This window comes from Dermochelys coriacea, chromosome 1, assembly GCF_009764565.3.
Source record: "Dermochelys coriacea isolate rDerCor1 chromosome 1, rDerCor1.pri.v4, whole genome shotgun sequence".
NCBI lineage: Eukaryota > Metazoa > Chordata > Testudines > Dermochelyidae > Dermochelys > Dermochelys coriacea.
The window spans coordinates 285,983,921-285,997,866 of NC_050068.2; the positions used below are offsets into that span (position 1 = coordinate 285,983,921).

The window sequence follows — 13,946 nt, forward strand, 5'->3', positions numbered from 1 at the left end:
AGGATTTTTGGAATTATGTCACAGGTCAGTGGGTATTTCTGTGGCATCCACAAGTAGCAGCAGGTGTTAAGTAAAAATATTCTCCTATTTGAATTGTCAAAAGTTGTAAATTGTTTGCAATTATTCAGCTAATTTGAAATATTTTTCCATTAAGTGTCTTATAATTTACAACTCAAAAGCCCTTTTAATAATAATATATGTCCTTCTTTCCCTTCTCATTATTATATAAAGTCTATTGTTCAGTCACAGGAGACACTCAACTACAGAGGCATAAAAGGAAAATTTGTCCTCAACAATAGAGAGAGAAATATGGATCCATACAAGGGAAAAAGAAAACCTGGCAAATGTTTTTTCAGAGTCTAACAGGGACAAGAGGTTGCAAAGAACTAATCTGTATGTTTAGAATCCTAATGAAATCACGGCCAATTTTATATGTTGCTTTTAAGTGAACAGTCTCTTTAAGTAAACAAAATCATTGCCAGGTAAGCTTTTAATAGTGTATTTGTACATGACATTCTCTTATGGAATTGCTGGTTATATGCCACCACATTTCTTGTTGAGTTTGCAAGTTAGCATTGCCTTGTTTCGTCTGCAAGTTACAATTAGAGCTACACAATGATGCAAGTCACTGATCAAGCTGCAGAGGGAAGATGGATGGTTCTAAAACTGGAGCACATGATGTTGCTAGCATAGCCATAGAAGAAGCAGTGGATACAAAAGCTACAGTGACACAGACATCAAATGCCCAAATATCTGTTCATTTTGCTTAAAGCATCACACACTGTGTTCAGATCACTCCGAAGGTCCTGGACAACGTTTTCTATACTTCTCGTGTCTTTCAGAATTTCAATGCTTTGCGTGTATGGGTTGAAATACACTGAAAAGGGACGATTGATTGATTTTGCAAAGTCTCTGAAAGAAAAAGAAAATTAACACCTATTTCTACCACATCCAGAGAAGGGAAAATAAGATTTCATTTTTAAGAGTCAAGGGAAATAATTTACCTCATCTTTTCTTTAGCTTCTTCAAAACTTTCTGAGACAAAGTAAGCTTCCTGAAAAGTGGTGATAAGGCATTCTTGCAAGCAAGTTGTCTTTGGATCAAATGTTCTCACACTGGCCTTGTCAGACAAAGCATGCTGCAAAATACACCACACAATTTGTTAAACTGTGTTATGAGACTCCTGAGCGCCTATGCAGTGTTTTCTGTATACACCCAGCTTTTATATCACTGTTGTTGTACACTCCCAGGCAATAGCTTGTCTCATGTTTTACATACAATGGATCTTTCATCATGAACAGAATAATTCAATCTATTAGCTAGTCTTTTTTTCCACCCAAAGTTATTACTTTAAATAATCAAGGGCAGTTCAGATATGTATCTACCCCATAGGTATAGAAACTACAATCTTCATCTGGAAGAGGAGAAAGTAATAAAATATGTATAGGTTATTTTTCTGGAATACAACTACACACATCTGTATCCCAAAAATCTCTCTTAAATGGCAGAATTTATAATTACCTCTGCAGGTAAACAGAGTCTGACTAAATCATTCAGATAATCTGTGCCATCCATTTTCAGGCCATATGTGCATGCCATTTGCATTACAGTGAGTTTAAGACTGGAGCTATATATCTGAAGACCATTACATAATGTTCACTTAGTGTGTACTGATGAAATACATTACCTTTCTACCAAGTACATTTGAGCAATAATGCACCAAATAAATATTGCATGGAAAGAAGAAGAAACAGGCATATTTATGTACCAAACAGACATTAGAAAGACAAGGAAAACAAGTGTGATTACTTGGAGAATAGCTATTAGAGCAGTGTTCCTCCTCACATGATTGGCACGTGGCCACTAGGAACAAAGACTCTGGATTTCAATGCTGAGAACTAGCTATTGCAAAATTTTGAGGCAGCTCACCTTCCACTCCTTCACTTTTTATTTACAATACCTCTACTAGCTCCTATATCTGTCTTATACCTTAGAGGACTAAGGACAAGTATATTTATATTTATTCTTGGTGCTCTGCATTGAGGTACCAGAATTGAAGGCAAGTGCATTTGTTTTCAGTAGTGCAAGTCCTTGATCTATCTATCTGCATTGAAAGGTTCTGTACATAAACCTTAGACAGATAAATTACACACAGGGAACAGATCTACTGAGTACAAAGGTTCCTTTTTTTTTTTAAAACAGACTCTTCAGAGTAGCACAACACTAAGCATGTGCTAATTCAATCATTCAGGTAGAATATGTGCATGTATATTTACAATACAACATAAACCAATAAAAAGGACCATGTTGACCCAACTGGTCTGCCTTAGCCAGCACCCATTTTAAATGAAAACTGCATTCCAATACCACTTTACATTCCTTGTATAGTTTGAACCCTTCCTGCACCTGGCAAGCCATGTGTCCCTTGCAGATCCCATTGAATACCCTCTACCTTTAAAGTGGCATTAGCAATTGTACCAGCAGATTTATCATATTTTCTTTTGAGCCCTGGTGTCACAATTGTCTAAGGGCTAAATCCATAAACAGACTTTAGACACTGCAATGCTCAGTGATGCAGTGCCTAATTTTTAGGTACTTTGCCAACCAATGGAATCCACAACCCATTAATTAGGTGCCTAGGCTTCTTATACAAGCCATGAGGAGAGAGAGATGCCTAAGAATAGAATCCACAAAAGCCAGCCCGCTAGATGGGGAGCTGCCTAAGCTAGCCAATAGCAGATGTAGATGCCAAGGAAAGGGGTGGGTCCTAAACCCTGCCCCCTCAGGGAGTTTAGTGCCTAAATCCAGGTTTGATGGAAGCACCTGTTTCCAGCTGGGTCTCACAGCTGTGAACTCTCTCCTGGAACCAGGCACCATTTTTCTGCAGTGGGACATGCCTAACGACACACAAAATGACAGTGGCAGCCTATAGCCCCATGGTTAAGGCACTCATCCAGAATGCAGGTGGCCCAGGTTCAGGGGATGGGGAGCTGGGATTTGTAGATAAGTTGCCCACTCGCAGGTGAGTGTCTTAAGCGCTGGGAGATTCTGGTATGGGTCTTTCTTGGTGAAGCTGAGCCACTCTGTATTTCTGTATTTGTTGGGCCAAAGAGCAAGCAAGAATGACTCTCTAGTCCAGTAGTTAGGGCACTTACCTGAGAGAGAGGAAACCCATGTTCAAATCCCTTCTCCTTACCAGACAGATGGGGTCTCCCATGTACCAGCTGAGTGCTCTAACCACTGGGATAACTGTTATGAAGGAGGCTGCTTTTTTCTTTTCCTTCTTTTCCCAGACATGTTGCGTGGAGTTAGGCATACTCTGAGCTCACCTACTACATTGGGTCTGATAGGCAATATAGGTGGGGCAACACCTAATTTGGGGTTTAGATGTGTCAAAGGCACTGAGCTTCTGGGCAAGGTCAAGACTGAGGCAGCTGTGTGCATACCAAATATGGGTGCTTAGGGTAATTTTACAGTGGCAATATAATCATAAAGGGACTTTAGGTGCTTGTAGGGTTAAGCAGCAGCTGAATTAGGGTTTTGAGGATCTCAGTGGTTCCTAAATGTTGGAGTTGGGCCACTAAAGTGGCAGTTAGCCACCAAAGTCCTTTTGTGGATTTGGCCCTACATTTTTTAATTCTGAAGCAACGTACCCATAAAATGCACTGTGAACAATGGAGTATGCGAATTCTGAAATTGGTAGTGGCAGGGTGTCATAAATATAAAGGGAAGGGTAACCACCTTTCTGGATATAGTGCTATAAAATCCCTCTGGGCCAGAGGCAAAACCCTTTCACCTGTACAGGGTTAAGAAGCTAAGGTAACCTAGCTGGCACCTGACCCAAATGACCAATGAGAGGACAAGATACTTTCAAATCTGGGGCAGGGGAGGGGAACAAAGGGTTTTTCTGCTGTTTGATGCTTTTGCTGGAAACAGATCAGGAAGGCAGCCTTAGAACTTCTGTTAACTTAGTAAGTAATCTAGCTAGAAATGTGTGAGATTTCTTTTTGTTTAATGTCTGGTAAAATAAGCTGTGCTGGATGGAATGTATATTCCTGGTTTTGTGTCTTTTTGTAACTTAAGGTTTTGCCTAGAGGGATTCTCTATGTTTTGAATCTGATTACCCTGTGAGGTATTAACCATCCTAATTTTACAGAGATGATTCTTTTACCTTTTCTTTAATTAAAATTCTTCTTTTAAGAACCTGATTGATTTTTCATTGTTCTTAAGATCCAAGGTTTTGGGTCTGTGTTCACCTGTACAAATTAGTGAGGATTCTTATCAAGCCTTCCCCAGGAAAGGGGATGTAGGGCTTGGGGGGATATTTTGGGGGAAGACGTCTCCAAGTGGGCTCTTTCCCTGTTGTTTAAAATGCTTGGTGGTGGCAGCATACGGTTCAAGGACAAGGCAAAGTTTGTACCTTGGAAAAGTTTTAACCTAAGCTAGTAAGAATAAGCTTAGAGGGTCTTTCATGCGGGTCCCCACATCTGTACCCTAGAGTTCAGAGGGGGGAAGGAACCTTGACACAGGGCTTGACAGAGAGCTCATAGCCAGACCTCCTGGGTCTCTCCCTATGCTGTCTTAAAGCAAAGTGGGACAACAAGAACACCAGAAAGGTTGTGGGACATCTGGTTAATTTTTCAGGTGGACCCTAGTGCTGTGAATGTCAAAGTCTGCTTGCTCTGTAGGGAATGTTCTGTATGCTCATACACTCAGTGAATGCTCAGTAGGGACTGCAGAATCTCAAAGCAGAAAAACTATTAAATTGGTGGGTCCGGACCATTTTATATGGAGGTGTAATCAGAATGTCACATCCTGGTTTCTTTAGGGACATTAGCTATTTATGTAATGTTGTAAGCAGGAAAAAAAACCCCTCACAACATGTGTAGTTATATTGGCTACCCACCATTTGCTTTGGATATGTTGTTTGCCCATATGTTTTCAGTCAACCAAGATGTGGAAGTATCTAGTAAATATTTCCCTACCCCATCCTCTTCCTTTATCTGTCTTCATGGAATGTAATTGCTAATGTGTATGTGTACCACAGCCTGCAGTTGAATGGAATGTCATGCCATCTCAAGGGCTTGTGTAAGCAGCCACCTCTAGAGGCTTATTCACACAGGAAATAAACTGTTGCTCTAGTACAGTCAATGGGGATTTTCCATTAGCTCAAGCTGGGAGAGTTGGTATTTTATGGAGCAATGGGTTCCAAGTTCAATCCTTGCTGATACCTATGAAAGGTAGCAGTATTTGACAATGGGGCTGCTCAAGAGTGATAGGATATGCTTCTTTTTGCTGGGAACAAGCATAATACCTCCACAGCATTTCCAGCCCTACTAGCAAAGGCAGGGAGAGACAACCTATCAATGCCATATTAAAAGAGAGTTTTGTTGTATGCTTGCTCATTTGAGTGTAAAGACTGGGTTGTAATCATTTAACACACACTTCTTAAAGTTTACAAAAATACTGCCAAAAAACCTTCCGATAGCAAGAGAAGAAACTTGAGATGGGTTATAAATGCTGTACTCTCTGTAGGCCAGAATCAAACCCTTGGGTGAGAAAAAATTATCCGCATCCCTGTATTGGTTTTATTGTCTTATTATTCTGTGGGAGAACACGAGAGTGTCCAGGAAAAACATGCTCCTAAATGTTTTTCTGCTAATCTACAAATGGGCTATTTCCAAATTGTGTGCTGATTTTCCCAGAACTTTTTTATGATACCAATAGAATTTTATATATTGTTCAGACAAACAGAAAAACACTCTAGTGGTAAGAGGTAATAAAATGTGTACTGGGCATCCAAGTGTTGTTATAGCCATTATCTCCACCCTCAACAAAAAAAAGTGTTGTTGAATCCACTGCTCTTAGTTTTTAGGTTATAATCAGGGACATACTAGTTTTATCTATTCATAATCAGTTGTTTTATTGTGAGCATCATTGACTCAAAAGGTATAATTCTACAGGACTGGAACTCTGCTTCTTCATTAGCCACAGCAATGTGGCATAGTATACCAGGTGTACAGCCCAACGAAGTCAGTGGGAAGACTTCCCCTGACAGCAGAGTTCTTTGATTCAGACCCTTCATGAAATGGCTCAAGAATACATTATGAAATTCATGGATAACATATTTTTAAACATTTGATCTTCCTTTTGTAGAATCATAACTACTTCGTAGAAATAGCGTGTTTACTGAATTGTGTATTCTGTCTGATTTCTGGACCACAAATGTATATTGTGTAATAGCCTTATCTAGAGTTAACCTGACTTTATTAGGGCTGAACATTTTACAACGGCTCACTCTTTTGGTTCCTTTCCCACACTGGTTTTAGCTTTTAATCCTCTCTTTCTTCTTTGTGTGTGTCTGCGTGTGCGAGCTTTCTGTATTTTCTGCTTAATGCATTTTTTCCCATGTAGCACACATTTTCTTCTGCATTTTGTTATCTTATATTCAGACTAGTTCTAAATATTGAAAAAAATCTTTGGGGGCTGTAGTGGGGTGGCTGTCCCACTCCTATCCTAGATGGGGCTTCAGCAAGCCAGGGAGGCAGTGCAGGCGGGCGGTCAATCGGAGAAGGCCTGCTAGGGAACCAATCAGAGGCTGAGTTAGAGACAGCCAATCAGAGCCAGCTTCAGCCATATATAAAGGCTGCCCAGGAAGGGAGTGGGTAGTCTCTCCCTGGTGGTCAAGGGAGGAGGACTGGCTCCTGGGCTGAAAGGTAGCACCTTAGACAGAGCAGTGCTGGGGAAGGCCAGAAGGAGCTCGGGAGCTCTGACCAAGGAAAACCCCAGGCTGCCAGCCTAGGCCAGGCAGGGGCATAGGGCTGAAGGGGAAGTGGCCCAGGGACAATAGCAGGGCAAGGGGAGAGAAGGAGGGCAGAGAGGCTGCTGCTAGAGGGTCCCTGGGTTGGGACCCAGAGTTGTGAGTGGGCCTGGGTCTGTCCCCCAATCCCTTCCCCTTAAGCTACACGTGGCAGAAGGGGAGCGTGGCCTGATCCAGGCTGTGGCTGGTCCCTGCGATAAGGGGCAGTGTCCTGAAGAGGATGCTGCTGAGCAGGGAGCAATGAGGATCCCTGAAGCAGCAGAGCAGATGAAGGGCAAGGCACCATGTGGAAAAAGGTGCTCCAAGACTGGACAGAGCTAATTCCTGGAGCAACCAGTGGGAGGTGCCAGCGGTGGTGAGTCCTAACCCTGTCACGGGGGGGGGAAAAAAGCTGCTTTGTACCTACATTCCTCTGATTTTGTTTCTCACTGCTGAAGCCATTGGCCAATTTTCTAGAGAAGAGCCATGTAAGGCAGAAAAAGAGAGATAATGAGGTTTGGTTGAGTTTGAATATATACCAAAATTTTACCCAGCAAATTCACTCTTCACAGTTTGTGTTGCCTAACACTTTTTTCCAGCTTTTTAAATATTTATGAACAACCATTAAATATGTATATTTACTATTCAGAAATATACTTGAGATCTAGATTTATTTGTATATAGGTGTGCCATAGTGGAGAGGATGTCAGCTCTGAAGCAATTTGATTATATAACTGGGAATGAGGTAGTGGATACAATTTTCAAAAACACTTAAGTAACTAAGACCTATTTTCAAACATGGCTATAGGCCAGATTTACAAAGGTATTTAGGTGTCTAAAGATACAGATAAATACCTAGTGGGAGTATCAAAAGCACCAAAGCAGATTAGGTGCCTAACTCCCATTGATAGTGGGATTTACATACCTAACTCACTTAGGCACTCCTAAAAATCCCACTAGGTGCCTATCAGTATCTTTAGACACCTAAATCAATTTGTAAGCACCTAGACAATAATAGAAAGAATAATGAGCATGGATTTGTCAAGAATAATGCCAAACCAGTTTAATTTTCTTCTTTGAAAGGGGCACTGGCCTAGAAGATTCGGGGAGGCAGTAGATGTGATGCATCTTGATTTTAGTAAGACTTTTGACACATGACATTCTCATAAGCAAACTAGGGAAATGTGGTCCAGATGACATTATTATAAAATGGGTTCAAAACTGGTTGAAAGACCATACTCCAAGATATGGAGTAGACATCATTGGTTTGCTGTCAAAGTGGGAGGGCATATCTAATAGGGTCCTGCAGGGTTCAGTCCTGCAGCAATACTAATCAATATTTAATTAGTGACTTGGATAATGGAGTGGAGAGTATGCTTATAAAATTTGCAGATGACACCAGCTGGGAGAGGTTGAAAGCACTTTGGGGGACAGGATTAGAACTCAAAACGACGTTGACAAACTGAAGAATTGGTTTGAAATCAACAAGATGTAATTCAATAAAGACAAGTGCAAAGTACTTAATTTAGGAAGGAAAAATCAAATGCACAACAGCAAAATGGTCAGTAACTGACTAGTCGGTAGAACTGCTAAAAATGATCTGGGAGTTGTAGTGGCTCATAAATTGCATACGAGTCAACTGTGATGCAGCTGCAAAAGAGGCTAATATCATTCTGGGATGTATTAACAGGAATGCCCATATATGACATGGGAGGCAATTGCCCACTCTACTTGGCATGGGTGAAGCCTCAGCTGGAATACTATGTCCAATTCTGGGCATCACACCTAAGAAAAGATGTGGACAAATCTGATAATTCAGAGGACAGCAATAAAAATTGATAAAAGGTTTAGCCAATCTGATTTATACAGAAAGGTTAAAAATAACTGGGCATGTTTTTAATCTTGAGAAAAGAAGACTAATAAATCTTCAAATATGTGAAGGAGTGTTATAAAGAGTACAGTGAGCTATTGTTCTTCATTTCCACTCGAGGTAGGACGAGAAATAATGAGCTTAATCTGCAGCCAGAAGTTTAGAATTTTTCCTTATAAGGGTAGTTAAGCTCTGGAATAGTCTTCCAAGGGATGTTGTGAAATTCCCATCATTAGAGGTGTCAGGGATGGTCTACATTTACAGTACTTGGCCCTGCTTCAGCGCAGAGATTGGACTTGATGACTTCTCAAAGTTCCTTCCAGCCCTACATTTCTTGGATTCTATAATTCTAAATATGTTTGCCTTTAAACCTGGCCTTTAGGCACTTTTGAAAATATTTTCCATTTATCCTTTTTGGATAAGAGGTATCATTGCAGAGCTGTTCTCCTGCACTTATTTTATGTAATACTTTTACAGTTTAATTATTCAAAAAAAGTCCCCCATTTTTTCTCGTATACAATGTTCATTAATCAAGTTAATATGTTCACTGACATAATATTAAACTATATAACCCTGAAACTAAACTGACATACATGGTGAAATAAGAGGACCTGTTGGGTTGAGCAGTGAATCGATCCAATCAGCTGGAAGTGATAACACTGCATAATAAGGCACACAATAGGCAGTGTATTGATTGTACAATAATTCATGTTTACATGTTCTGTGGAATGAGACTTCTGAATGAGTGCCATCAAGTCACCTTATGGAGGCCAAATCCTGGTTACTTGACCCATGCTGCAAATTAGTCCACCTCTGTTATTGCTAGAGGTATATAAATATTGTTGCATATGTAGCATAATAGGAAAAGTATTTGATTTATGGCATGCAGACTAACCTTTAAAGCTGATCAATAGATGTCATGTATGTGCACATACATCATTTTTAGTGTTGCTTTGGAAAGGGTTGAAAGTTCATATTTTGAGATTACTGCTGAACAAACACTTATTTGGGGTCAGAGTTAAGGCTGTTTTGTAATGAAATATGCATTCCAGTATACTTGATGAAAATAAGCTGTTCATTTAAGGACAGCATAAGGTTTATGATGTTCTTGACTATTCACATGTTTGCACATATGTTCTTGTATTTGTAAATAGTGTGATAAGTGACAACAATTAAATTAACTGTACTTTTTAAAGTAAGGGCCTGCTTTTCCATGGGACCTTGTGTAGATTTTTAGGACTCAATTCTCAAAGGTGTTGGACCAAAGGGATGGGAGACAGAAGTGCTCAGCACTTTAATAGAGTGAGCCTTAACCCTATAAAATACTACCATTCTGATACCATGAGGAGTAAAATTGTAATTGTATTGAAATCCTGTATTGTAGTCAGAACAATAAGTGTCAATATATTTTTGTTTCCTTATCCCTTTTTTCATATTTATTTTTTTTTTAGTGCTCTAACATAATCTTAGTCACATAAGGGACATAATGAGTCTAACTAGTTCCAGCTAGGACATTTAAATACACAAAATAGACAAAGTAGAGAGACTGAGTTATTAATAAAAACACTAACAGCATTTGTACAGAAAAGCTTGGCTGTGCCTGACTATAGCTGGTTGAAAACACAGTAAAAAACGTTGCAAATATTTTGCAAACTTGTCCAGTTTGGGTTTTTTTATTTCAACAATTTGGACCAGCTCTAGCTGTGATCCTGTGAATACTTATTGAACCCACATGCTTAAATTTACAGAGTCTAATTGACTTCAATGGAACTACTCACAATATGTAAATTTAAATATCTTTGGTTTTGAAGGATTGGGGCCCTATTCAGGAAGGTCAGTTAAGCTTACATGGCTTCCTGAACAAGGAGGGATATAAGCACATGCTTAAATGTGTTCCTAAATCAGGGTCTTAATATTTCTAGATTGTGGTCTGAAAACTACTCCATCTACTCAGAGGAGTAATCCCACTGCAGTACACAGAATTACTAACTTAAATAAGGCAAGCAGGATTTGGCCTTGTATTGCCATATTATGCAAACTATTTTTTTTTACATATTCAAAGAAATGGGTTTTTTAACTTAAGGGTCCCAGAAGCTGTGATACAAGAAACCTCCTCCTCAGTAAATAGAAAGGGATTAATATGTCTTCACTAGCAGTAAATTAATGTCTCATTGGCTACCAAATTTTTAAAAGCAAGCAAGCAAACACACAACAACAACAAAAATGCGCTTTGCAACTTCTTTCAGTTTTATCACATCAGTCCTTAGTGACTTGTTTCACACGCCAAATGCCTGCTGAATTTTGGGAATAAACCTTCAATCTAAAATACCTGACAGCTTTTTTTAAAGTAAAAATATTCACACTTCGTTAATGATTTTTCCATCATCCAAAAAACTTATTTCAGCCTGCAGGGTACATTCACTCGCATACCTTTAATTCGCCAATAGAAGACAGGAGTCCTGCCCCGTAAGCACGTAGCTGTCCCTCTTGCTTGCAAAGGCCAAATTCGATAGTAAAAAAATAGCACTGTGAAAATAGATACATACACAGATATACGTAGCGAAGCTGTAGACAAGCACTTGAGTTGCACCAATTGGTACTATTTTCACTTGAGCCCCATTTCCTCAGATTTCATGTTTTTAAAATAAGTTCAGATCAGGCATTTACTGTTACGTACTGTAAATGTCATACTAGCAGTAAAGTAGAGCTGTAATTTAAAAAAAAAAAATTAGCACACACAGGGGAAAAAACCAGCAAGATTGTGCTTTTTCCCATAGTCACCAAGGGCCAGATTTTAAAAGGTATCTAGGTGTCTAAAGATACAGATTGGTGCTGAGTGATCTTTTTAAAAAAAAATGCCTGAAGACATTTTAGGTCTAGATTTTTAAAGGTATTTAAGTGCCTAAATCCTACTGATTTCAATGGGAGTTTGGCATCTAACCTGGTTGGACACTTCTGAAAATCCCAATGGGCACCTCTGCATCTTTGGGCACCTAAATACCTCTGAAAATCTAATCCTTAGGTCCTAGTTCAGGACACCATTTAAGCATATTCTTAATTGCAAGTAAATGCTTAAGACCCATTGACTTCAATGGGATTGATGGAATTAAAGCTGAACATGTGCTTAAGAACTTTCCTGAACTGGGGCCTTAGCCCTCATAAGATTTTACTAACTTTGCCATAAGTGAAGAAAAATGTCACTTGCTTTCTGAATTGGACAATTACAGCCACTCCAGTAAGCTCAATGGACCAATCCTTTCCAATTGTTCACTGAGGTCGATGTTCAACCCATAAAACTAGACGGGCAGTTAGTACTGTCTGAACAAAATTACTGATGAGAAATTGTGAAAAATTAGCATAAGAATAACTACATCTAATTTGCATTAACTACATAAAACTGTTAAATATTACAGAAACCTTTGAGAAACACAGGTATTTCAATATCTCTAAACTGGGAAAGAAAAGACAAATCACTTCTGCTCCTAACAAGTTGTTTTTTTGCTTTTGATATTACACATTAAGACCTTTTTTCTTTACCATATATCAGCATGTAAAAATAAGGAAATATTGTTGCTCACCCCAAATAAAGCATCCACATCAAATTAGAGCAGTAAATAACTGCACACACAAAGGTTTTGGGAATCTGGTTTCCAGTACCCATGGAAATACTTCATTCATAGATGTTATTGTGCACTATTGCTTTATCTGACACTAGACCAAATTCAGGGTTTGTGTAAAGGAAGTACAACATCATTGAAGCTAATGGAGTTGCATCTCTGTATGAGATCTGAATTTAGCATTTTGTTTCAATTATCCAGTAATGGGTGATGCTCAACAGTATTTGGAGCTCAAGGTTTTCTTGAGGAAAAACAGTCTAGAATTCAATACTTTATTTGAAGCTTATCTGAACCTCTTGAGTCTGGATCACTCAAGAGTTCTTGTACTGCCTGTTTCTCTCAGCAGTTCTGCTCTTCTACTTCTTCTGGTAGCTGATAGAACTCAGAAATAGAAAAATAGTTTTAAAAGTTAACCAAACATTTCAGAAATGAGTTTCATATGGAATTTGGCTCCAGAAATGCCAAATTCCAAATGAAATGCATGGTTGGTTCCTCCTCCCCCCCCCCGCCCAAACTGTTTTCCCCCATACAAATATTTACCTAGCTACTCATTAATATCAAATCTTTTATTTTTTTTCCTCATATAAAAGTTGAGGAGGAACCACTAATTTGTTTACTATGCAAAACAAATTTTTGCACTATGCAAAAATATAATGTAGACTTTAATGAAAACATGCACCTATGGCCTGAATCAAAGCCCACTAAAATCAATGAGTCTTTCCATTGATTTCAGAGGGGAATTTATCAGGTACCACTGTAACAGCCAACAGGCATTGAAAATCACAAAAAGAAAGCATGGTTACAGCACAAGAGAGTAAATCAAGAAATCTAAATTCTATTTCCAGCTTTGTCTTTGGCTTGTGCAACTCAGCTGTGGACAGATTTTCAGTTAGGCATAAGCAGCTAACATGCACTACTAAATGAATGCCAAGTCAATTGTTTAGACAAGGCGGGGGAGGTAATATCTGTTATTGGACCAACTTCTGTTGGCGAGAGAGAAGCTTTCCAGCTACACAGAGCTCTTCCTCTGATCTAGGGTAGGTACTCAGTGTCACAGCTAAATATAAGATTGAACAGATAGTTTAGCATAAGTAACTAGCACATATTCTAAGGAACCATTCAAGATGAAGTGGCCCATTAACATCCCTGTACTCAGAGGACAAAAAGGGGGGCAGGAGGCTAGTGGGTTACAGAGTGTTGTAATAAGCCATAAATCTATTGTCTTTATTAAGACCATGATTTTAGTGTTTAGCAGAGTTAGGAATGTAAGTTCCCAGGCTCGTCTTTTGAAACTGTTGTGCAGGTTTCCTTTAAGTTAGTTGATTCATGTATAGCTGCCCTTAGGCAACATGAAAACATCAGACTGTAAGCTCTTTGGGGCATTGACTGTTTCTCACTTGTATTTGCACAGCATCAAGCACAATGTCCTTGGCTGGTGTCTCCAGGTGCTACCATAAATATAAATAAATACTTGAATTGCTCTCTCAAATTAGGTAGCTTGAAATCATACATTGGGTGCAGGCAAATGTGTATGCAAAATCTAGCCCTTGATCTCACTATTAGCTTCCCCATTAGGAAAATATTATTATCCCCATTTTACAATCTGACAGGGATGTAATTAACCCATATTTATTTGTAAAGCTATTTGAGATCCCTGCAT

At 39.1% G+C, this 13,946-nt stretch overlaps 1 protein-coding gene across 3 annotated transcripts in view; it reads right to left on the reverse strand.

Moving 5' to 3' along the window:
* TPH2 (tryptophan hydroxylase 2) overlaps positions 1-13,946 on the reverse strand; it is a 70,164-nt gene continuing 56,218 nt past the window's right edge. Inside the window, exons 9-11 of one of the 3 annotated variants that reach the window (XM_038411867.2) lie at positions 11,100-11,195; positions 1,005-1,138; positions 6-912 (exon numbers count right to left, since the gene is read on the reverse strand). In XM_038411867.2, coding sequence (XP_038267795.1) covers positions 738-912; positions 1,005-1,138; positions 11,100-11,195 — 405 coding nt within the window. In that variant the 3' untranslated portion in view covers positions 6-737. Of the gene's footprint in view, positions 913-1,004; positions 1,139-11,099; positions 11,196-13,946 lie in introns of all 3 variants that reach the window. The other 2 variants (XM_043493286.1, XM_043493283.1) reach the window with 2 other exon arrangements.